Source organism: Hippocampus bargibanti, linkage group LG18, assembly GCF_051943395.1.
Source record: "Hippocampus bargibanti isolate YZ-2025 linkage group LG18, ASM5194339v1, whole genome shotgun sequence".
Lineage (NCBI taxonomy): Eukaryota > Metazoa > Chordata > Actinopteri > Syngnathiformes > Syngnathidae > Hippocampus > Hippocampus bargibanti.
This window is the reverse complement of record NC_142751.1, coordinates 15,250,042-15,274,056: the sequence shown is the minus strand read 5'-3', so window position 1 is coordinate 15,274,056 and position 24,015 is coordinate 15,250,042. Positions and strand designations below refer to the sequence as shown.

The 24,015-nt window shown below is 42.5% G+C and overlaps 1 protein-coding gene across 2 annotated transcripts; it reads left to right on the top strand.

Moving 5' to 3' along the window:
* The first annotated feature begins 413 nt into the window (after positions 1–413).
* LOC148884920 (matrix metalloproteinase-17-like) lies at positions 414–23,806 on the top strand. 2 transcript variants are annotated; one of them, XM_089020992.1, is made up of 11 exons: positions 414–656; positions 3,020–3,174; positions 10,200–10,332; positions 10,933–11,068; positions 13,767–14,053; positions 18,508–18,684; positions 18,903–19,005; positions 19,698–19,780; positions 20,727–20,879; positions 21,393–21,650; positions 23,327–23,806. In XM_089020992.1, the coding sequence occupies exons 2-11, from the start codon at positions 3,091–3,093 to the stop codon at positions 23,650–23,652; spliced, it is 1,740 nt and encodes a 579-aa protein (XP_088877118.1). In that variant the 5' UTR covers positions 414–656; positions 3,020–3,090; the 3' UTR covers positions 23,653–23,806. The 2 variants fall into 2 exon arrangements, with proteins under 2 accessions (XP_088877118.1, XP_088877119.1); XM_089020993.1 differs by lacking the exon at positions 414–656 and having other exon boundaries at positions 2,742–3,174.
* Positions 23,807–24,015: the final 209 nt, after the last annotated feature.

Genomic DNA, 24,015 nt, shown 5'->3' with positions numbered 1-24,015 from the left:
CACAACATTTAGCACGCTGCTACGGCCCCCATCCCAATGGCAAATTTGGCGAGAGAAACCGGCAGAAAAAGGTTGTCGTTTCAAATTGCAGTTTCAAATCATATTCCCGTGACATAATTTTGTTAAAAATGAACATATTGTGTGCAAGTGGTCGCTTGCTGCAAGATAAAAACTTTTTAATAGCTGTTGTTTACGATTGTGGAGAGAGCACGGTGACCCAACCAATTGGAATGATCCAAATAGATCACGTGAGAGGGAACGCGTGCTTAGGAAGTTTGATGATATCAATTTTATATATTTAATTAATACTGTATACTAGACCATAAGTTGCCCATGGGGTTCACTTTACCCTCAAGGTGTATAAAAAAAATAAAATAAAAGCGATTACTTTTTCGCTTATAGTGGTGCGTGACCGACATCGCCGGAAGTTGTTCGCTGTTAACTATAATTGCAGCTTGCAATCCCAGCTTTTGCGATGTATCTTTTTGTCTATTTTTTATTATTATTTTCCCATACAAAAGTTTGTTTTTCATTTGCAATCGAACGGAAATCTGAAGTGACAGCGGAAGCATCCACGAGAGCTGAAATGGTGATATTCGTGCTATGAACAAGCTGCAAAAGTACGTTCGATGTCACCGAGTGGGATGTTTACACAGGTAGGCCGTCATTTTCTTCATCTTTTCATATTCGGTTCTGTTATGACTGATGATTGCTCATCGTTGCATGTGCGCGTGTCTGCATGCAAACATAATAACGGGTCGATTCGGTTCAAAAAAGATAGTCTGGAGCCTGCCAATTCGTCCAGCACAATTCATTTGAATACAAAATATCGCCCCAGGTGTGAAATGTCTGATTTAAATGATATGTCCTGAACGGAAAGGAATGAATTATAACGTTTCTAATTCATTAAAGCTATTGGTAGAGCTCTATGTAAATCAATATGGATTGTATCTTCAAAATGGAGTTGCACGACTTGCTTCAAGCCCCAATTAAAATAAGTTGATAACAAAAATGGAACATGGAGTATGTCAATAAAACAGGACCCTTAGAGAGGAAGCACCGCTGAAAACTGATTGAAACAGGACATATATGGACATATATGCAATTTGAACCGACAAAACCTCCAGTAAACCAGTAAAGATGATTCTGATATATGATCACATCGTTTATTTATTTCTTTTTTTGACTTGGTGAAGCAGCATGAGTCACGTGGCGTATACCTGTATGTTAGATTTCATGTAACAAAACAATTGATGAAGCAATCAATGAAAAAAAATCACATGAAAAGTGTAATTTCTGGTGTTGGACTAAAAGAATCGAAGAGAACAGCTGAGACAAAATAGAACGGATTGTCATGGGAAGCCGCAAAGGTGTTGAAGGGAGACAGCTCGGAGTGAGAAAAAAAAACAACAACAAAGGGGCAGAGATTCTGCAAAAGATACTATTTTTACATTTTCATCCTACAAAATGCAATATCATGAATTATTTAAAACCTCCCCGTCCTTGAAATTCCCGGCTCTCAAACGTGTCAACCAGGAGGAAACATGACACGTGCGCTTGTGAGGTGAACCCTTTTGAAATTCCGACATCGGTGCTGCTAAAGAAATGCTAACGCCTACAAGACGACGACAGGCCAAGCGGCAGGAAACAAGGATGGAGAAAGTAATGCAAATTGTTGACTGTTTAACTTGACCTTATGACCCCTGCGGAAGAGGATTAGGGCTACTGAAGCAAAAAAAAAAAAGTAAGGTTGGCAAGATTCTCACTTTATTCTCAGAATTCTGACTTTAAAGGACAACCGACACCTCCGGACAAGTTGCGTCCATAATTTGTAAAATGGCTTCAAATGACTTCTACTGAGCGTATTTTACAAAGATTCCACCGCATAGAGCGATATTTTACGTTTTAAGACTCGCGCTGAATATTCCGGAAGTCTTGTTTTTGAGTTGGTGACGAGTCCGTATGTGACGTCACTGAAGGAACGCCCCTGACCGAAAAAAGGACACGTTGCAGCAGTCCTTCCATCACGTCAATGCATTTTGCTGTACTTGTTTGGTCTGAAAACGTCATGTTGCACCAAAAAGAGCCAGAAGAGGGCGACCAAGCTCCATGTAAGGAATTTATCAGCCTGTGGGAACGGGCTGATTAATTCCTTACACTGAGCTTGGTCGCCATTTTCTACCTCTTTTTTGGCGATACATTTCCCCTCCAATGTTGCCTCAAAATGGCACGGAATAAATTCTTGAATCGATTGCAAACATGTATGCTTTCCTCTTCAGAACTATTTGAATCATATGTGTAACAAGAAAGCATATGCTTCCAATCTGAAGCCATTGTTTTGATGCTCGAGTAAGGCAAGACGTCCTGCCGTGACGTCACGAACAAGGGGGCGGGACTTCCTGAAAATGCCCAATTCGCAGTTCAATTTTTTTTGTACATTTTGGACACTTGAAGTCATTTTATTGGTGATTTGCATTTGACTAAAAATATCACACTGCGTGTTTTTGGCTATTTTAGATGCTATCAAACGTTTTTTACTGATGTGAGTTAGGAAACAAAAAAGTGATGTCGGTTGTCCTTTAAAGTGATAATTCGGAGCCATCTTTGAATGCTACTGTCAAGTGCAAGCAGCTATTTCCTGATTTTTAAACCGTTTTTATGGTTGGATCATGAAGATTTTGTTTTTTTTGGCTTGATGTGATCAACTCACAAAGCATCTCACATTACTCAAGAGACCCCCCGCCCTCTTTTGCCCGTTTCCCCCCCCCCTCGCCGCCCTCCTCATCGAATCCAAGCTCTCCAGTCCACTCGTGTGACTTGGAATCGCGCGCTAGGCGCACACACACACACTCAAAAAAGCCCACGCAACGCAACGCCGCGCAGCTGCTTCCATTTGCTTGTGGAGAAGACCGAAAACACGGAACGGGGGCTCACGATAGCCACAAAGTTCTTCTGCCACCTGTTTTCACACATTTTATATCCACTGTGTTTTTTTCTTCCCATTTTTTTTCCGCCGGAGCGCCGTCCCGCGACGTGGATGTCGCTTCGAGGACTCCGGTTTTTCTGTGGACCAGGATTATATGCGGCGAGATGCTCCTTGTGGTTCCCCTTGTGTGGCTTCTGCATCTCTGCCGAGCGGCTCCCTCGGAGACGGCGCGGGAAGACGACGGCGTGGTAAGAAGTTTTTTTTTTTTTTGGACGTTCATAGCGTTGGGATGTGACAAAAAACATTCAATCATAATTCATCACACATTTTCTAATAGCATACATATTAAAGGACAAGCGACACCACCGGACAAGTTGCGTCCATGATTTGTCAAATCACTTCACAATGACTTCTACTGAGCGTATTTTACAAAGATTCCACCGCATAGAGCTATATGTTTTATGGGGACCTGGGAACGGATTATTCTCATTTTAATGGTTTCCTATGGGAAATTATTTTTTGGGATACACACTTTTCGCCTTACACACTCTGTCTGGCAACTAATTAAGTTCATAAGCCAAGGTCCCACTATATTTTATGTTTTAAGACTCGCGCTGAATATCCAGGAAGTCTTGTTTTCGAGTTGATGACGATGCCCTAAGTGTCACGGCGGGAACGCCCCTGACCGAGAAAGTGACACACAATGCATTTTGCGGTACTCTGTTTGGTATGAAAACTTCGTGTTGAGGGCGAAATTAGAAGGAAAACACATAAATGACGCGATGGTGAATCGTTGTGTGTTGCACCAAGACTACTATTTGATACTAGTTGACACAAATTCCCAGCAGACAAATCAGCCCATTTCCAACGGAGCTTGTGCGCCATCTTGTGCATTTTATGGGACGCTACATTGCTGTCATTGACGGCTCGAATTGATATGGGAGGACTTCTTTCATGGATTGCAAACATTTATGCTTTCCTCTTCAGAACTATTTGAATCATATTCATAACTGGAGGAGTGACAAGAAAGCATTTTCTCCCAATCTAAACTCTCTGAAACCATTGTTTTGATTCTGGAGCAAGGCAGTTTGTGAAGGAGTGATGTCACGAACAAGGGGGCGGGGCTTTCTGAATCTCCCCAGTTCCGAGCTCATTTTGTGGCAGTTTTGGGACAATACAAGTCCTTTTTCTTCGTGTTTTGCATTTGACTAAAAATATCATCCTGCGTGTTTTGGCTATTTTAGATGCTATCAAACGTTTTTCTCATGTCAGTTAGGAAACAAAAAAAATGATGTCGGTTGTCCTTTAAGCATCTGGCTAGGTTACAATGCCCCCCCCCCCCCCTCCCAGGTGTCCCTCTTTTGTTCCGCCCGTAACCACATTTAAATGACGGACATTGTCTTGGCTTGTCCGCATTGTTTCCAATTCCCGCCTTGCGATTTTTCCACTTTAAAGTGGGCCGAGGCCCAATCACGACGCAGTTGTGTTCAAATGAGGTGCGTTAAAAACAAACCAGGTCATTGATTTTTTTTTTGAATACTTGCAATAAAGACAAGACGACTGGTCCTAAGTTGACGCGGGACGTCGTCGTCGTCGTCCCCAGAAAGACATTTTTTTTTTAAGCCAATCGCGACAATACGTCCGGACACACAAAGCGAGATGCGGCCATGTTTTTTTTTTAATACAAATGTCAGCAGTTATGAAGGTGACGCTTAATTTAACTTTACAACTGGCGAAGACTCCGCTTTACTTTCTTGTTTCAAACGTTTCATTTTCCTCTTTCCAAAAAAATCACGGTAAGGAGAGAGAAAAGCAAATTGCTACGCGATGCCTTGCGTAAATCATCTCCGTGACTCTTTTTATGGTTTTGGGGGGGATCGGATATCACGGTTGTGGATTTTACGTCTTGTGTCTTTTCTGTTGCTTCCATATTCCAAAAACACGTGTCGGGTTAAATGACGACTGAACGTTTCACGAGCGTCTGTCATTTTGATTCATGTACACTGCAAGCTATCTCGCTAGCTGGCTGGCGATCTAGCTATCCAGCTGGCTAGCTTTCTTTTAACTGTCTATTAGCTAGCTATTAGATAGCTATCTTTTAGCTATCTAACTGGCTAGCTAGCCATCTATTAGCTATTTAATGGCTATCTAATGGCTAGCTACCGGGATATCTATTTGCTATCTATTGGCTGGTTAGCTGGCTGTTAGCTATCTAGCTAACTATCTGATGGCTATCTATTAGCTGTCTAACTGGCTGGCTAGCTACCTAGCTATCTATCTATCTATCTATCTATCTATCTATTAGCTATCTAGCTAGCTATCTAATAGCAATCTATTAACTATCTATTAGCTGGCTGGCTAGCTAGCTAGCTATCTGTATTAGCTATCTAGCTAGCTATCTGATAGCAAACTATTAGTTCGCTAGCTCGCTTTCTATCTATTCGAGTTACTTCCGAGTTGAGTGAACGCTGGTGCGTGTGGCTGCCGCTGCTCACCCACAGAGAAAAACCTATGCAGTGACTGTAAAGTGACCTTTAGAGTATTGAAAGGGGCTTATCAATGAAATGTATTATGATTATTGTTATTTTATTTTATTTTATTTTTTTTTTTTGGGGGGGGGGTTTACTTTTGTGATTGACTTGTGGCTAATCTGGTCGGCTAGCTCTGGATGCTAACCGGCATTAGGAAATGGATGAATTGGAGCCCTTGGGGAGAGCATGTTTCAACAAAGGCAATTTGTAAATCACAAAAAGGGGGGGGCGGAGTGGGGTGTGGTGGGGGCTTTCCAGAGCCAGATGGGCCACGGACCCCATCACTCCCACCGCTGACCTTCTTGATGCATTGATTAAAAAAAACAAATGGCTCCTCCCCAACCATCAAGCTAGTTGAGAGCAAGCGGATTCAATTTTTATCAATATTTTTTTGAAGGGATGTTCCTCGATCACACCCGAATTGTGCTCATAACCGTCAAAATGATGATTTTTTTTTTTTTTTTTTCTACATGCGCCAGCGTTCACTCAACCCGAAAGTAACTCAAATAAAAAGCTAGCCAGCTACCCAATAGATAGCTAATAGCTAGCTAGCTAGTTCGATAGACAGCTATATAGTTAATAGATAGCTATCCAGCTAGCTATCCTTCAGCTATTAGCTATCTAGCTGGCCATATATTATAGATAGCCAGCCAGATAGCTAGCTTACTTACCTCGCTTAGCTACTTTGCTAGCTACTTTGTTTTTCCCCAATCGCACGAGTGAGGCTTTTCCTTTCGAACCGAGGCTAGCGCAAAAGCTTTTTTCCATGGCGACTCCATGACAAGTTGACCCGCAGCAGAGCGGGTGTGTGTTTTGGGGGGGGGGGGGAACCTCAAATCAACTCCATGTGGAACGTTTCTATTTTAACGACTGTGGCACCGCCCCGTTTCCTCTTTGACAAGATCAAAGTTCGCTTCGACTGCTTCTTTTCAAACGATTGGCCGGACGGTGGTTTGTGGTCTTGGTTCTGGCTTCGGTGCGGACGCCCCAAAAATAATCTCTCGCTTTTTGCCATCGGATGCTGCCAAAATGGCGCGCTTTAATAACACCATCAAGAAAAGCCCAAAGCGCCGCTCTCAAATTACTCGTAGGAACTAAGCGCTTTTGTCTGTTCTCCACGTGTCTTTGATATTTCGTGGTTGAGTGAATGCCGCCGCATGTGGCTGCCGCTGCTTAGCTATCGATTCGCTAGCTAGCTTGCTATCTATTTGAGTTACTTCCGAGTTCAGTGAACGCTGGCGCGTGTGGCTGCCGCTGCTCACCCACAGAAAAACCTTACCCTATGACTGTAAAGTGACCTTGAGAGTTTTGAAAGGTGCTTATAAATGAAATCTATTATTATAAAAGCTGACTTTGAAGTATTCGAGTGTTTTGCGGCCAGCGGGGGCACTGTGGAGTCAACGTCAACAACTTAGTGGTCTGAATGGAACAAGGCAACACGCTAGCTATAGCACTATAGCGTGTTGCAACGACGATTCGAGCCGTAACTTGAAAGACCGAGTTGGCGCTAAAAATAAATCCGAACGCATATAAGCCCTCGTGCACGTGTGTTCAAGTATATATATACAAATATATATATAAATATATGTCAGTGGTACGTAACAGCTGCCGTCATTCCAGAAGCCTTATGGCGAAGATCATAGTGGTGGAACGCGGTGTGTGGTCGTACCAAAGCTTCAGGATACACTACTGTGAGATTCTTAAGACGTACGTGCCGTGTTCTACTTCAGGATTTTTTCTTAACCCAAGGTTGTCAAAGTCATTTTTTTGCCAAGGGCGCTTTCCTCTCTGGGCTTCAATGAAAAGGTTTCTTCAGCCGTCCTCTGTACTTCTTTGAAGGTGTCGGACGTTTCGCTTATCCGAGAGGCTTAGTCAGCAAACTAAAATTTGCTGGTAGCTCTGGACCTGTATATATGTATCCCTAATGTCCAGACGTGGCGGTGCCAGACTCCCTCTCGTTCCCTCAGATCCTCTTCCACAAGTTCGACATGAAAAAGAGGAACAAAGCGTCCTTTTCACCAGTGGATCAGGGACGTCACGGTGAAACGTGCACGTCTGCTACAAGCTAAATGTTGAAAGCAAAACGCGAAGCTGTAGCATCCATTGACGAAAAGAGATTGTCTCACATAAATCCGCTTCAATTCCAAGCCGCGACAGTTCCACGTATGCTGGTAGTGTCATGATGCGTACTCTACAGCTAAGTGAGATAACAAGGTAGCACCGAGTGTAAATGTTCGAAGTCATGGCCGCTTCCGTGTTCATCTTCTTTCTCTTTCACTTGACTTCATCGGCTCCAATTAATTCTCATTGATCCTAATGACCAATAAAGTCTCGGTTGAGATTAAAATGTGATGAGATTTGGCCTCAGGCAGTCCTTGTGAGAGTATTTGACAAATGGAGTTGTCTGCTGAATGTGTGAGAGTCCCAATTGTACCCCACGTCTTCCCGCACTTGATTTATATGCATTGTTTTTTGGGGGTATCCGCCCCACCATTGCATGTTTTGCGCAAATGCTCCTCGTAATCAATACATGTATCATTTGATACAGGACTAGTTCTTGTTCAAACACGTTATGCTTACATTTTTTTAAAAATCTATTATTCATAAACCTAATTTACTCCATTTTTATTCCGACAATTGGCCGCGTGCAAGTAGACTGTCGTAGTCTAGTGTATTCTTCGCACTAGATTGTTCATTGTTTGGTCCGCCATTTTGTTTCACGTCTCAAGTACTAACAGCTATCTATTCGCTAGCTATTAGCTATCTATTCGCTAGCTAGATAGCTTGCATCTGTTTGAGTTACTTCCGGGTTGAGTGAACGCTGGTGCGTGTGCCTGCCTCTGCTCACCCGCAGAAAAAACATATCCTGTGACTGTCAAGTGACCTTGAGAGTTTTGAAAGGCGCTTAGAAATGAAATGTATTGTTGAATATGTTTAAAAAAGAACAGAAAGCCCCTCCAAGCCTAAAAATGAATTCCTTCCAATAATGGCTTGTCTGTTGACGCTAACGAAATCAGACCCAACAGACATTCATACCTTTGTGTGTAACGCTGACATCATCGCCTTTAATGAATGGCCGTCAAGTTCCGTAGCTATGGTGTCACCATGGCAACAATTCCGTGAAGCGTCCCCTCATACATGCGACCACCCCGGCAACCCCGCCACAACCTCTCATTTGTTAAAGCCTGATGCACAGCTGCCGGCTCCCTTCATGTTTGTCGTCACTGACATGAAATGACCCAGTCAGAGAAATGTGACCTTTTGAACTTTATGACTCTCAGGGTCAGGGGTCACGGAGCCACCCAGTCCATCTTTGTGTTGACACTGTTCCAAACGGTCGCGGGCACTTTGGAAGCTGGCTGGGATGGGAAATGCATTCATGTCGATTACCATTGATCTGTTAATTATTTTTTAGATTTTTTTTAGGTTATTTAATTTTTTTTGTATTTTTTTTTATTTTTTATTTATTTTTTATTTTTTTTCATTTTTCATTTATTAACATCACAAATAATGTTTTTCTTGTAATGCTTTCTATTTATGTATTTCCATATTACTCATAACTAGATGAGTAACAAGAAAGTATCTTTTTCCAAATCTGAACTCTCTGAAGCCATTGTTTTGATTCTGGAGCAAGGCAGTTTGTGAAGGAGTATCTGAGCGTGATGTCACAAACAAGGGGGCGGGACTTTCTGAATCTCCCCAGTTTCGAGCTCATTTTGTGGCACTTGAAGTCATTTTTATTGGTGTTTTGCATTTGACTAAAAATATCGGCCTGCATGTTTTGGCTATTTTAGATGCTAGAAAACCTTTTTCTGATGTCAGTTAGGAAACAAAAAAAATGGCTTTTCCTTAAAATGCTTTGACGTACTTTAGCACTATCCTCGTACAGGAGAGTGTTTGCACCTCGGTAATCCCGGACACTGGAACCTGTAATCCTTTAATAAAAAAAAAACATTTGGCATCAGCGAAAAGCTTTGAATTCAAAGCCAGGAGAAAAAAAATCACATTCCGAGTGAATAACATGGCAAAGTGCCTATGCGTGTAAATAGTACGCCGAGAGCTTTTAGCCTACAAATCACCACGTGTAAAATTTGCGGATGCATTCATGTATCTTGAAAAGGGGGAAGAGCCATTTTATACGAGAAGGGCATTTCCATACGTCGCAAGAGCTTTTAGTCGGTGCGGCGGCGAATATCGCCCACGCGACGCCTAATGAAATCCTCTTTTACGTCGACGTGTTTATTGATATGCGGCTGAGGGTGAAGAACATCAGCGCAAACGCAGACGAAGAAGAAACGCACTGCTAAAATCCAGCATCAATGTCACCTTATGAAATCATGTTTCGTTTTTTGTTTTATTTTTTTTTTATTTTTATTTTTTTCTGTTTGATATTTTATTTTCATTTTATTTTTATATTTTTGTATTTTATTTTTTATTTTATATTATTATTATTATTTTTATTGTATTCCCATGAAGGGAAGCAGGATTTTTTTTTCATTGTATTTTTATATTTTATTTTATTTTATTTTATTTTATTTTATTTTATTTTATTTTATTTTATTTTATTTTTTTTTTTTTTTACGCATTCACTGCCATTCACAAATGTATTCGGGAATAGAAAATATCACGTAGAGCGGCATTCCCGAATGTGTTCGTTTTTTTTTTTCATGATTGGGCGCCGATAAAGCACTGGCCATGGCCTCTGTGTGTTTTGTGTGTGAATCTTCCGGTTTTGCCTGCAGGACTGGCTGAGCAAGTTTGGTTACCTGCCGCCGCCCGATCCAGTCACTGGCCAACTTCAGACCAAGGAGGCTTTGACCAAGGCCATCAAAGCCATGCAGAAGTTTGGAGGACTTCAGGAAACTGGAGTCTTTGGCAAGTGTTTTTATCCTTCAAAATAAAAGAAAATAAACAATCTCAATTGTAATCTGTGGAAACTCTCAGTCGTACAGGAGTGGTCCATCGATGAAAAGGTTTCTTCTGCCGTCATCTGGACTTCTTTGAAGGTGTCGGACGTTTCGCTTCTCATCCAAGAGGCTTTGTCAGCGAACTAAAATTTGCTGGTAGCCATGGTGGGGTCAGGTTTAATTTGGATAGTTCGTACAACAGTCTTCTTAGGCAACATTGGCTTAGTTATGCCGATGAGGTGATACCAGAGCAAATGGGGCAATTAGGCCATTCGTAGACCCCATAATCAGTCAGGACAGTAGAACTAACCTAGCATAGCAGGGACCACCACTTCTGGACAGTAGGGATATATATTCAGGTAACATCCGACTTACAACCAGCTCGACTTACGACCACCCATACTTGCGACCATGACCTCCAGACCCTATTTTGTAAACTACCAGCAACTTTTTCTTCGCTGACGAAGCCTCTTGGATGAGAAGCGAAACATATGACACCATCAAACATTTTCATCAATCTCAATTGTCCTAAAATCTATCACACAATCATTTTTTCCGTTTTTTCCAGATCAAGCGACGTTAGGGCTGATGAAAACCCCCAGATGTTCTCTGCCGGATGTCGCTGAAACGGAAGCTGCAGCGGGTCGCACAAAACGAAGTCCAAATCCTTCCAACAAATGGAAAAAAAGGCATTTATCCTGGAGGTGAGAAAGACCACGCTTTCCCCAAAAATTTCAAATGGTTGATTGTGTTGATATTTTTTTTTGACATCCAATGATCACAGTGTGCATTCTGGCTTGTCTGAATGGATCCATCGCTGGCTCACAGCGGTGACGTTGTAGCGCTTCAATCGGTGCGTTCTTTGCCCGCTTTGGGTTGCCATCCCTTTAAAGGACAACCGACACTCCGGACAAGTTGCGTCCATAATTTGTGAAATGACTTGAAATGACTTCTACTGAGCGTATTTGACAAAGATTCCACCGCATAGACCTATACTATACGTTTTAAGACTCACACTGAATATTCAGGAAGTCTTGTTTTCGAGTTGATGACAATGCCTGACGTGACGTCATGGAGGGAACGCCCCTGACCGAGAAAGCGACACACAATGCATTTTGGGATTTTTTTTTTGGTCTGAAAACACCGTGTTGATCGCGAAATTTGTAGGAAAACAACATAAATAACGTGACGGTGACTCGTTGTATGTCACAACAAATTGCAGTAACACGCATAAAGACGGTGTAATTTGACACAAATTCCCAGCGGACAAATAAACCCATTCCCAACGGAGCTTGTGCGCCATCTGTGCATTTTCTGGGCACTACATTGAAGTCCAGCTGGCTCGAATTGATACTGAAGGACTTCTTTATTCGATGGCAAACGTTTATGCTTTCCTCTTCACAACTATTGTAATCATATTCATAACTGGATGAAGTAACAAGAAAGTATCTTTTTCCGAATCTGAACTCTTTGAAGCCATTGTTTTGATTCTGGAGCCAGTCAGTTTGTGAAGGAGTATCCTGGCGTGACATCACAAACAAGGGGGCGGGACTTTCTGAATCTACCCACTTCCAAGGTCATTTTGTGGCAGTTTTGGGACAGTTGAAGTCATTTTTATTGGTGTTTTGCATTTGACTAAAAAATATCAGCCTGCGTGTTTTGGCTATTTTAGATGCTAGAAAACCTTTTTCTGATGTCAGTTAGGAAACAATAAAATGGTGTCAGTTGTCCTTTAAGAGTGAATGATTGACGATGATGTTCGTCTCTCTAATTTTACTGTGTTTTTAGCCCAAAAACGCCATGCAGGATGTATTCGCCTTTATCCTCAGCTGGGCTTGTCTCCAAAACCGCCCAGTCCCCCCCCCCCCCCCCCCCCCCCCCCCCCCCCCCCCCCCCCCAAAAAAAAGGATAAATGCTTAAGAAAAATGGACGGATGCCTATTTGGGCGGGGTAATTGAATAGCCAGTTTGCTGAAAACAACAAGAAAAAAAAAAATCAACGTTGTGTTCAAATGTAATGCATTTAACTTTGCCGGCTGCGGTTAGCATCAAGGACAATGTTTGTATTTTGAACCGCAGCTGTTCCAGCTGCGCTTGGACCCAAATTACACGCTTAGTCCATTTGTTTTATCCAGAGAGAACCTTTTTTGGAGTGTGTGTGTGTGTGTGTGTGTGTGTGTGTGTGTGTGTGTGTGTGTGTGCGTGCGTGTGTGTGCGTGTGCGTGCGTGTGCGTGCGTGTGTGTGTGTGTGTGTGTGTGAGTGCCAGGTAGTGATCTAGATAGCTAATAGACAGAATAGCTAGCTATATAGATAGCCAGCTAGTTAGTTAGATGGCTAATAGATACCAAATAGCTTGCCAGCTAGATAGCTAGCTAGTTAGACAGCTAATAAAGCGCTTCAACAACAGCTGAAGCTGGAACAAAGCGCTAACATGGAGAAAAAAGGGAAATGCTAATAGATAGCCAGCGTTCACTCAACCCGGAATAACTCAAATATATAGCTAGCTAGCTAGATAGCCTCTAGCCCACCAGATAGCTAATAAACAGTATATAGCTAGCTCGGTAGCCAGCCAGATAGCTAATAGACAGCAAGTAGATAGCTAGCTAGGTAGCCATTGAGGGCGCGGTGAAAAAAAATAAATCAATCTTTCAGGTGGGGGAGGGGCCAAGGATGTGCTATCTGTCGGCGGTGATATCGCTGTTTACCTCATTAATAACAGTTCAAATCTCTCAGGCAAGGACAATTTCAAAAGAAGTCAGACCAGACTGAAAGTCAAACGTCGTCGCTAATGAGCGAAGTCGTAACCACAGTCATAAGTCAGCGGCGGGGGTCCGTCCTCATGCTAATTATAGCCGTAGCTCACAGCTGTTAGCGACTGTCAGGAAAAGCCTAAGTTGTACCCAAAGGGTTGATATGCCGTCGATGGATCGGATTAGCCTTTCTTAGTCTGGCAGTGGAAAAATATACATTTCACAGCAGTAAAAGTGATGAAAGTAAGAGGAAAGGAATGGAAGAAGTAGAAAAACAAAATACAGGAGGTGCTGTAAAAAATAGATAGCCAGCCAGGTAGCCAGCCAGATAGCTAGCTAATAGATAACAAATAGATATCCACCTAGCAAGCGAGGTAGCCAGCCAGATAGCCAGATAAATATTTTTTGTTGTTGTTGCCGTCAACACTGTTAGCTAAATCTGATCTGTGCTAACACCGTTTTGATGCTCGCTATCCATCTCCATTGGCTGATTTAAGAGAACTAGCTGCAAAGTGTATGCGGAGAAAATGAGCGCCAGGTTGGTTGATTAGCAAATCGGATGATCAGAAACGTCCCCGATTCGCTTTCAGAAATAGGCAGAATCTAATTCTGTTCTCCCCGTCTATCATCCTGATCCCTTCTCCGGTCTCAGAGTGAGGACGTACCCCAAGGATTCGGCTTTACTGGGAAGGGACACGGTTCGAGCCCTCATGCATTACGCCCTGAAGGTCTGGAGCGACATCTCGCCGCTCAACTTCCACGAGGTGGCGGGAAACGACGCCGACATGCAGATCGACTTCACCAAAGCCGACCACCACGACGGCTATCCCTTCGACGGGCCCGGGGGCGCCGTGGCCCACGCTTTTTTCCCTGGGGAGAGGTTCACCGCCGGGGATACGCATTTTGATGATGACGAGGCCTGGACCTTCAGATCTCCAGGTGAGAGAGTGACAATGTTGTATGCTTCTGAAACTTAGAACACCAAAATATTAAGCTCAAAAAATTCTTTAAGAAACGCTTTAGCTAAAAAACTTTTCAAGAATATAATCTTGGCATACAAACTATCTTTCGGCAAACAAGACGGAGCGCCACAATGAGTGATGTGGATAGAAAACAACGTGAAATTTGGACTCGTTTCAACTTCAAAGGCAAAGTATAGACTGCAAGGTGAAAATATCCCATTATCAGGCTCCACAAATAACCCGCACAAGTCATCTGTACAATTTGAAGAGAAAAGACAAGCAAGGGAAGCAGCTATTCATAAAGTTTCTAGTGTGTTGCAATATCACAACTTCCAAGATGTACAACCCAGAGCTCCTTGAGACTCCACATTCCACCAAGCCATCAACGACCATCACAAAGGTCAATAAAACGACTTTATTATATTACAGTTTATTTCTTTAAGTATAACACCATATAGTACAATTATTATACATAAAATAAGGTATATTGTGTGTAGTTTTAAGGCTTAGAAAATTATGTTTTATGGGGACCTGGGAACGGATTATTCTCATTTTTAATGGTTTCCTATGGGAAATGAATGTGTGGAAGACACACTTTTCACATTACACACACTTTCTGGGAGCACATTAAGTTCGTAAGCTGAGGTATCACTGGTTTGGGAACCTCTGCCCTAGAGGAAACCGTCACAACAAGGTGACCCGCGGCAAAAAATGACTTTGACATCCTTGCTCTAAAGTGACTATTTTTAGCCTCCCCTTTTTTGAATGACCTTTACTCTGACCTTGAACGTTGTCACCACCCTCCTTGTTGAACGACGACAGGAACAGGAACGGTTTGGAAGCTTGTCGAAAGTTTTCCTTCTTGAGCTCGGCAACACCGCCATGGTGATTTCTCAATCCAAACGTGTTTCATCCCCAAAATTGGCTGCTGCTGATTTGGAATGAGGACACGATGCTTTTTCTAAACGCAACGCAGCCTCCGTCAAGTCACGGTCAAGCGCTGGAAAACACAACGTCTTGACGCTGACTTTTGTCTGCTTCCAAAGTAGTTGTGGTTGCAAGCTAGCAGAGCGATGGGAAGTTTGCTGTGTTTTCCCAAACGAACCATCTGCGGTGTGATGCTGCAAGGGTTGGGCCTCGCTACAAAAAAAAAACATAACGCTAACCGAAAATTGCTAAATCAACGATGGCGTTTGCTCATTAGGGAGGAGACAAAACATGCTGGAGATTGGCATCAAATAGCCTGGAGGAAGTTAGCCTGCCAGTCGCAAAGTCCTTGAGATCTTGATGGTTCGTTTGTGTGAAACCAATCAAAGGTGTCAGAAGTCGCAGCATCAGCTGCGGTTGGAAGGTTCAGATCCGGCTTTGAAGGCACGTCGACGGGACTAAGAAGCTGACGTTTGCACGATTAGCATTCCTCACCGGAACCGTGTCGACGGGGTGCGCTTTCCTCCGTGTTCTAGTTTCTTGTTACAGAGTAAAAACACATAATCGGAGCTTTGGAACCAGTACCTTGAGACTACCATACACTTAACGCTAAGAGTCTAGCTATGCTAACATGTAGCCACCTATGAAAGAAGCACCATGGAACGATCTCCACAATCGGACATTTGGACCCAGTACCTCAAGACTACCACACACTTCGCGCTAAGATGCTAGCTATGCTAATATGTAGCCACTTTTGAAAGAAGCACCATGGGACGATCTCTACAAACGGAGATTTGGCCCCAATAGCTCTAGATTACCACACACTTAACGCTAAGATACTAGCTATGCTAACATGTAGCCACATATGAAAGCAGACATGTATAAAATGTGACTTTTTGAGGTTTTTGAGCTCCATAGAGCTCTGTTTGTGGAACGGTGCAAGCGCTCAATCGAGGCGTAGCTAATGGCTTCATCTTGCGCTGCGATCTCACAAACGCCCACCGTCACCATCGGCAGACGTGTTTATCACGCCGTCTGCCGATCCGCCAAGACAACAGATGTGAAGCCATCCCTAAATTGTTCAACTTGTCTGGAAGAACTTGTTAGGTCATCTGAATGTTAGCGCCTCGGTTCTGTAATCATCTGGAGAGAAATGGACCTTATCGGATCAAATCCAACGCTGAGTAATTGCCTTTGCTAATTCCTTTGCAGGCTCTCCAAGTACATTGTTCTCAGCGGGACATTAAATCTTTGGTCCGCTAAGGCCAACTGCTAATGTGCGTGATGATGCTGAATAGCGGAATATTAAGCAGCGCGTTTACCGCACCGATTCACCACTGCTGCTAAATCTGACTTCCATTAAAGGACAACCGACACCTCCGGACAAGTTGCGTCCATAATTTGTAAAATGGCTTCAAATGACTTCGACTGAGCGCATTTGACAAAGATTCCAACACATAGAGCTAGATTTTACGTTTTAAGACTTGCGCTGAATATTCAGGAAGTCTTGTTTTCGAGTTGATGACAATTCCTGATGTGACGTCACGGAGGAAACGCCCCTGACCGAGAAAGCGACACACAATGCATTTTGGGTACTTTGGTCTGAAAACTGTGTTGATCTGTGTTGATGGCAAAATTAGAAGGAAAACATAAATAATGCGATGGTGAATCGATGTGTGTTGCACCAAGACGACTATTTGATACTAGTTGACACAAATTCCCAGCGCACAAATCAGCCCATTTCCAACGGAGCTTTGGCGCCATCTTGTTGCATTTTCTGGTCGCTACATTGGAGTCCAGACGGCTCGAATTGATACAAAATGACTTCTTTCATCGATTGCAAACATTTATGCTTTCCTCTTCACAACTATTTGAGTCATATTCATAACTGGATGAAGTAACAAGAAACTATCTTCTCTGAATCTAAACTCTCTGAAGCCATTGTTTTGATTCTGGAGCAAGGAAGTTTGTGAACGAGTATCCTGGCGAGAGGTCATGATCAAGGGGGCGGGACTTTCTGAATCTGCCCAGTTTCGAGCTCATTTTGTGGCAGTTTTGGGGCACTTTAAATCATTTTTATTGGTGTTTTGCATTTGACGTGTTTTGGCTATTTCCGATGCTAGATTCTGATGTCAGTTAGGAAACAAAAGAATAGTGTCGGTTGTCCTTTAATGACTCATTGGTAAATCTCGGCAAGCTTTTGACAGTCTCAATCTGAAAGAAAATGTGATTGGTTCATATCATATCAAAACTCACGCTGCTGTCAAATGCCAAACGTTGTCCTCAACCATTCGTTTCGGCTCCGAAACGCGGCGCCCGGTCCACTATGGCTTTTCTCTCAATCCCTCCCTCCTTTTTGTTCCCCTTTTTCCTGTCAACGGCGTGTGCTCCCGTAGATCACAGGTGCTATTTGTCTTGCAAAGGATGAAAGTGTGTCCCTTTTGATGCCAAATGAAGGTTACAGTTTTCGGGGGGTGTTAGCGATCCGCATTTCTGGCGAACTTCACTGGTGTCTAATTTGGAATCTGTGAGGCTTTTTTTTTCTTCTTTTGAACGACTGGAATCCGCTCCCGAGTTGTCTCCCGGCTCTCAGGTTGTGACTGGCAACCCCCGAGAGTCAGGCAGGCTTAGCAAAGTTATCTCTCTTCTGCACACTCTGCAGTGGGAGAATTGTCCCGCTTCCACCGTGCCGTGTCTTCTCGTTTATTCCGTAAGCTGATGAACGTCCGTGACTTAGAACACCTGAACTAGATTTGAAAAACACCCGAGCCAACACGGCAAGGTCACATCGTCGCTAACTTTCGTATGTTCTTGGTACCAAAACTAAGCAAATGCTGAAGTGATGAGTCTGGTTTATTTCAGTCGAGTCCAAAACGTGTTTGTTTGCGTTCCCAAAAAGTCTGAAGATATCCCATTTGTGCCGATATTTTTAGTTGGAGTACCTACCACAGTTTTATAGTATGGTAGTTTGATGGCTTTTTTGCGCTATCTATTAGCTATCTATTGGTGATTGGGCTAGTTAGCTGGTCTATCTATTTGAGTGACTTCCGGGTTGAGTGAATGCTGGTCAGTCAAGTCAGTCAAATACCCAAAACCAGGCAGGCTGATATTTTTAGTCAAATGCAACAAACCAATCAAAATGACTTCAAGTGTCCCAAAAGTGCCACAAAATGAGCTCAAAACGGGGAGATTCGGAAAGCCCCGCCCCTTGTTCGTGACGTCACGCCAGGATACTCCTTCACAAACTGCCTTGCTCCAGAATCAAAACAATGGCTTCAGATTGGGAGAAGATGCTTTGTTGTTCGTCATCCAGTTCTGAATATGATTCAAATAGTTCTGAAGAGGAAAGTATAAATGTTTGCAATCGATGAAAGGAGTCCTCCCGTATCAATTCAAGCCGTGTGGACTCCAATGTAGCGGCCAGAAAATGCACAAGATGGCGCACAAGCTTGATCTTGGATGCTCTGAACTCCGTTTGCTCACCAGTCATGTGTTTTCCTTCAGACTCTCACGGGATGGACCTTTTCGCGGTCGCCGTCCACGAGTTTGGTCACGCCATCGGCCTCGTCCACACTTCGGCCATGGAGTCCATCATGAGACCCTACTACCAGGGTCCCGTCGGAGACCCTCTGAAGTACAACTTACCCTATGAAGACAAAGTCCGCGTCTGGCAGCTTTACGGTATGACGGACGACGCTCGTTTTTGTCCTCACGAGGCCGCCATGATTTGTTGTCTTGATCTTCAGCTCCAATAAAATTTCTCCCAGTGAGCAATAACACAAAATGTTCCACAAATGTTAATATTCATCAATTCCTCTTCTTCTTCTTGTTGTTGTAGTTCTTGTTGTAGTTCTTGTTCCAGCTCAAATCTTAAGTGTGACTGTTTGACCTCAACTCAGGTGTCCGTGATTCCGTTTCTCATACAAACGAGCCAAGCAAGCCGTCCCAAACGGCGCAGCCTCCGACCCTGATCGACCTTCCACAAAACAAAACCCTTCTACAGTAAGTACGACATTTTTTTTTTCCTCCACGTGATTTTTAACTCATTCATAAATGTATTTGGAAATTGAAAATATGACGTAGAACAGCATTCCCAAATGTCTGTGTAAGCTCTGTCGTCCAGGACTGTTCCATCGACGAGAAGGTTTCTTCAGCCGTCATCTGTACTTCTATGAAGGTTTCGCTTCTTATCCAAGAAGCTTCGTCAGCAAACTAAAGTCTTACTGGTACTTTCGTCCCTATATATATATATCCCTACTGTCCAGACATGGCGGTGCCGGACTCTGCTATGATAGGTCCCTGCTCTCAGGTTGGGGGGGGGGGGGGGGGGGGGGAGCAGAAGACTAATCCCTGCGGCTCCACTGATTACTTCTATTGTCCTGACTGACGACTGGCCTGATTGCCCAATTTCCCCTGGTATCACCTCATCAGCATAACTAAGCCTATGTTGCCTAAGGTCCAAATTGAACCTCACCCCACCATGCCGATTTAGTGAAGGGTTTTGCTGTTTTATGAAAATAGCGGTATATTGAGTGTTTATGTCGTCCTGAAAATCAAGTAACACTGCACATTTTTGCACGTCTGGCAGTGAATGAGTTAAAAGCGCCGCTAAACGTCCACTTTTACTTCTTCTACTTGTTTTTTTGTCTCTATTTTTAAACAGTCTCTGTGTTCTTTCCTCTCATCTCTCTCAGACTGGCGCGAGATGCCCCAGACAGATGCACCAGCGACTTTGATGCAGTGGCCCAGATTCGAGGGGAGGCCTTTTTTTTTAAAGGTAGCCACAAAGCAGAAAGAAAAAACGCAAAGTGGGCGGGGCAAAGGGAAGCAGTTGAGGGGATGTGCGAGGAGGTTTCTTTTTTTCAAAAAGTTTTGGGGTGGCTGAGAGTGCTTTTGCGGCGGATGCCCAACCGAGACCCGCTGGGAAGCATCAAGCTTTTTATGTCGGCCATGTTGAGTGGTCGCAGCCTCCCGCTGACAAAAGCAACAGGGAACAACTTTTTGTGTCCTGACAAACACCACTTGGCATTTCGGAAAGCTTTCAAACTGAATCCCTTCCCGTTACAAATGCGCTCTAGCCTCTTAAACGATCGATATGCCTTTTTCCTTCCGGCTGGTTGAAATTCTGCTCGCTAACATCAGAATAATAATACTTTTCATTTATAAGCCAGCCAGCTAGATAGATAGCTAATTGGCAGCAAATAGATAGCTAGCTAAGTAGCCATCCAGCTAGATAGCCATCCTGCCAAACAGCTAATAGATAGCTGATAGCCAGCCAGATACATATCTAGCTAGATAGCCATCCAGCCAGATAGCTAATAGAGAGCAAATAGATAGCTAGCTAAGTAGCCAGCCAGCTAGATAGCCATCCAGCCAGACAACTAATAGATAGATAGATAGCCAGACAACCAGCCACATACATATCTAATGGATAGCCAGCGAGATAGATAGCCAATAGACAGAAAATAGATAACTAGCTAGGTAGCCAGCCAGCAAGATAGCCAGACAGCTAATAGATAGCTAGACGAATGGCTAGCTAGCTAGCGATCTATCTATTAGCTAGCTAGCGATCTAGCTGGCTGCTTTTAGCTATCTATTGGCTATCTATTTGCTAGCTAGCTAGCTTTCTATCTGTTTGAGTTATCTGTTGGGTTGAGTGAACGCTGGCGCATTTGGCTGCGGCAGCTTTTATTTTTGTGTTTCTTTTCTTTTTGTCCTGCTAGGAAAATACTTTTGGCGGCTGACTCGAGAGAAGCACCTGGTTTCTTTGCGTCCCGCTCAGATCCACCGCTTCTGGAGGGGCCTGCCGGCTAATCTGGACAACGTGGACGCCGTCTACGAGAGACCGAGCGACCATAAAATCGTCTTTTTTAAAGGTGCGCTAGCTTGCTACATAAACTCTTCAAATCGTCCTTTGAATGCAAGTAAAATATCAACGCTTGGTTTTCGTCAAGGAAAGTTTACTTTAGCGGATGGCTAGGTGTTTAGGATAGCTTCCAAAAAGGGATTTTGGAATGGCGTACAGCTTGCTTCAGATAGCACTCTCATTTTTGTTTTAGCTTCAAGTATTAATTTCAAGGATTAGCTTCGAATATTAGCTTCAAGTATTAATTTCAAGGATTAGCTTCGAATATTATCTTCAAGTATTAGTTTCAAGTGTTAGCTTCAATGATTAGCTTCGAATATTAGCTACAAGTATTAGCTACAAGTATTAGCTACAAGTATTAGGGTCAAGCATTATCTCCAAGCATTATCTTCAAGCATTCGCTTCAAGTATTGGCTTCAAACATGAGCTACATTCGCTACAGGCATTAGCTTCAAGTATTAGCATAATGCTAGAGAATAAAAAGACTAAACATCAGTTGTATTGTCTTTGCTCGGCCATTCAGGACTGAAGTACTGGGTCTTTAAAGACAACGTGATGGAGGAAGGTTACCCGCGTCCAATCAGCGACTTGGGCCTTCCTTTGGAGAGCGTCGACGCGGCTTTTGTGTGGCTCCACAACCACAAGACGTACTTCTTCAAGGATAGCCGCTACTGGCGTTACGACGACCACCTGCGACGGACGGATCTGGGCTACCCCAAGGACAGCGCGCTGTGGAAGGGGCTGCCCCCTCAGCTGGACGACGCCATGAGCTGGTCAGACGGTCGGTAGTCCAACGTGGGAATTTTCACACTCTACGAGTATCCCAAATTGCCAACTAAAATGGTCATTTACTTCTTACGGAAGAGCATTCTAGCATAACATGAGGCACGCATTGTATTTCAGTTTTTAGATTTTATATTTTATTTATTACAAAATATATTTAAAAAATAAAATATACAGTTATGTTTTGAATTTATTTATTAAAAAACAGCAAAACAAATAAATCAACCTTTTTAGTTTCGGAAAATTTAGATATAAAATACATTTTATTTTACTTTTTTTTAATTAATAATAACATCTTTTAATTTTCTAAGTGCTTAGGAATTTTTTTTAATTTTTAACGTTTTTTTTTTGTTTGGACATTTTGTCATAAATTCATTTTAAAAAAATAGATTTTTTTTTTTTGTTTTAAAAATAGATTTAAAAAAAAATAAATAAAAAAAAAAAATATATATATATATATCCTGGAAATGTGTGTGTGTGTGTGTGTGTGTGTGTATATATGTATATAAGTGTGTGTATGTGTGTGTATATATGTGTGTTTGTGTGTGTATATGTCTACATTTTTAATATATACAGTAAAGTCTCGTTATATCGATATTCAAGGGAGTCCGAAAAAATATCGATATAACGGGACTATCGATATATCAAGTTTGCATGTAATTTTCCGTGCGTGCAAGAAAATATCGATATAACCGGGACTATCGATATATCCGATATCGATATAACGAGACTTTACTGTATATATATTGATTTATTTTTTAATTAATTTATACAAAAAAATGTTGATGTTTATTTGGTAATCTGGCCATGTCGCATTTGAATCCATCCGTATCTGTAACATAAGGCGCACGGCGGGCTCCAGTAATGACAACGAAAATGTAAACAGTTTAAATGCCGGATCAGTGATTCATGAAATTAAGCCCTTGATGATACGTCTTCCTCAGTTTTTTTTTTTTTTTTTTTTTTTTTTTTTTTTTTTTTTTTTGTATTATAATGAGAGCAACAAACGACTCAGCACAACAACGCTGCAAATTTTTGCTCTTATTTTCATTTTGTCGTGCAAAATGAGAAACATGATTAGGTGTACCTCACCATAAAACACCTCCACCCTCATTGATGGATGTTAAAGGACAACCGACCCCATTTTTTTGTTTCCTAACTGACATCGGAAAAAAGTTTTATAGCATCTAAAATATCTAAAACACGCAGACTGATATTTTTTAGTCAAATGCAAAACACCAAGAAAAATAACTAAAAGTGTCCTAAAACTGCCACCAAAGAGCTCAGAACTGGTGAGATTCAGAAAGTCCCGCTAAAGTCTAGCTAATAGCTATCTATTTGATAGTTAATAGCTATCTATTCGCTGGATAATAGCTATCTATTCGCTAGCTAATAGCTATCTATTTGCTAGCTATTAGCTATCTATCCACCAGCTATTAGCTATCTATTCGCTATCTATTTGCTAGTGAATAGCTATCTATTTGCTAGCTAATAGCTATCTATTCGCTAGCTATTAGCTATCTATTTTGTAGGTAATAGCTATATATTCGCTAGCAAATAGCTATCTATTCACTAGCTAATAGCTATCTATTTGCTAGCTATTAGCTATCTATTCGCTAGCTATTAGCTATTTGTTGAAAAACTGAACACCCGCCCTGCCTCAATTCCATACAGGTTCGTCTTACTTCTTCAAAGGGAAGGAGTACTGGCGCGTGCCGAACAGCGACATGGAGGCGGAGGCGCACTACCCGCGCCTCATCGCCAAAGACTGGCTGCTTTGCCCCGACATGCAGTCGGATTCGCCGGGCGGCGAAGCAAAGAGCACCGAGAGCCGGGTCAACATACACCCTCGCCCGGATCACGCCCACAACGGCGACGAGGTCTGCTCCTGTACCTCGGACGGCACGTCGCCATTAGGGTCCCGGTTCTCGCCGTCGCCCTTGTGGCTTCTGGCGCCTCTTTGGACCCTCTTGCTAGCCTTTTGCCCTCTACCGCTATGATGCCAAAAAAAAAGGACAATTTGGTTGTTATTTATTGCTTAAGCCTCACAGCAACTTTTGGACATTTGCTACGCTATGATCACTTTCATATATTTGCTAACCTAGCATAAAATGTGCTTTTATTGAGTCCAGGGATATATATATATATATATATATATATATATATATATATATATATATATATATATATATATATATATATATATATATATATATATATATATATATAGGGCCGAAACTACCAGTAAGACTTTAGTTCGCTGAAGAAGCATCTTGGATAAGAAGCGAAACGTCCGACACCTTCAACGGGTGGTCGTAAGTCCAGCTGGTCGTAAGTCAAATGTTACCTGTATATACATAATT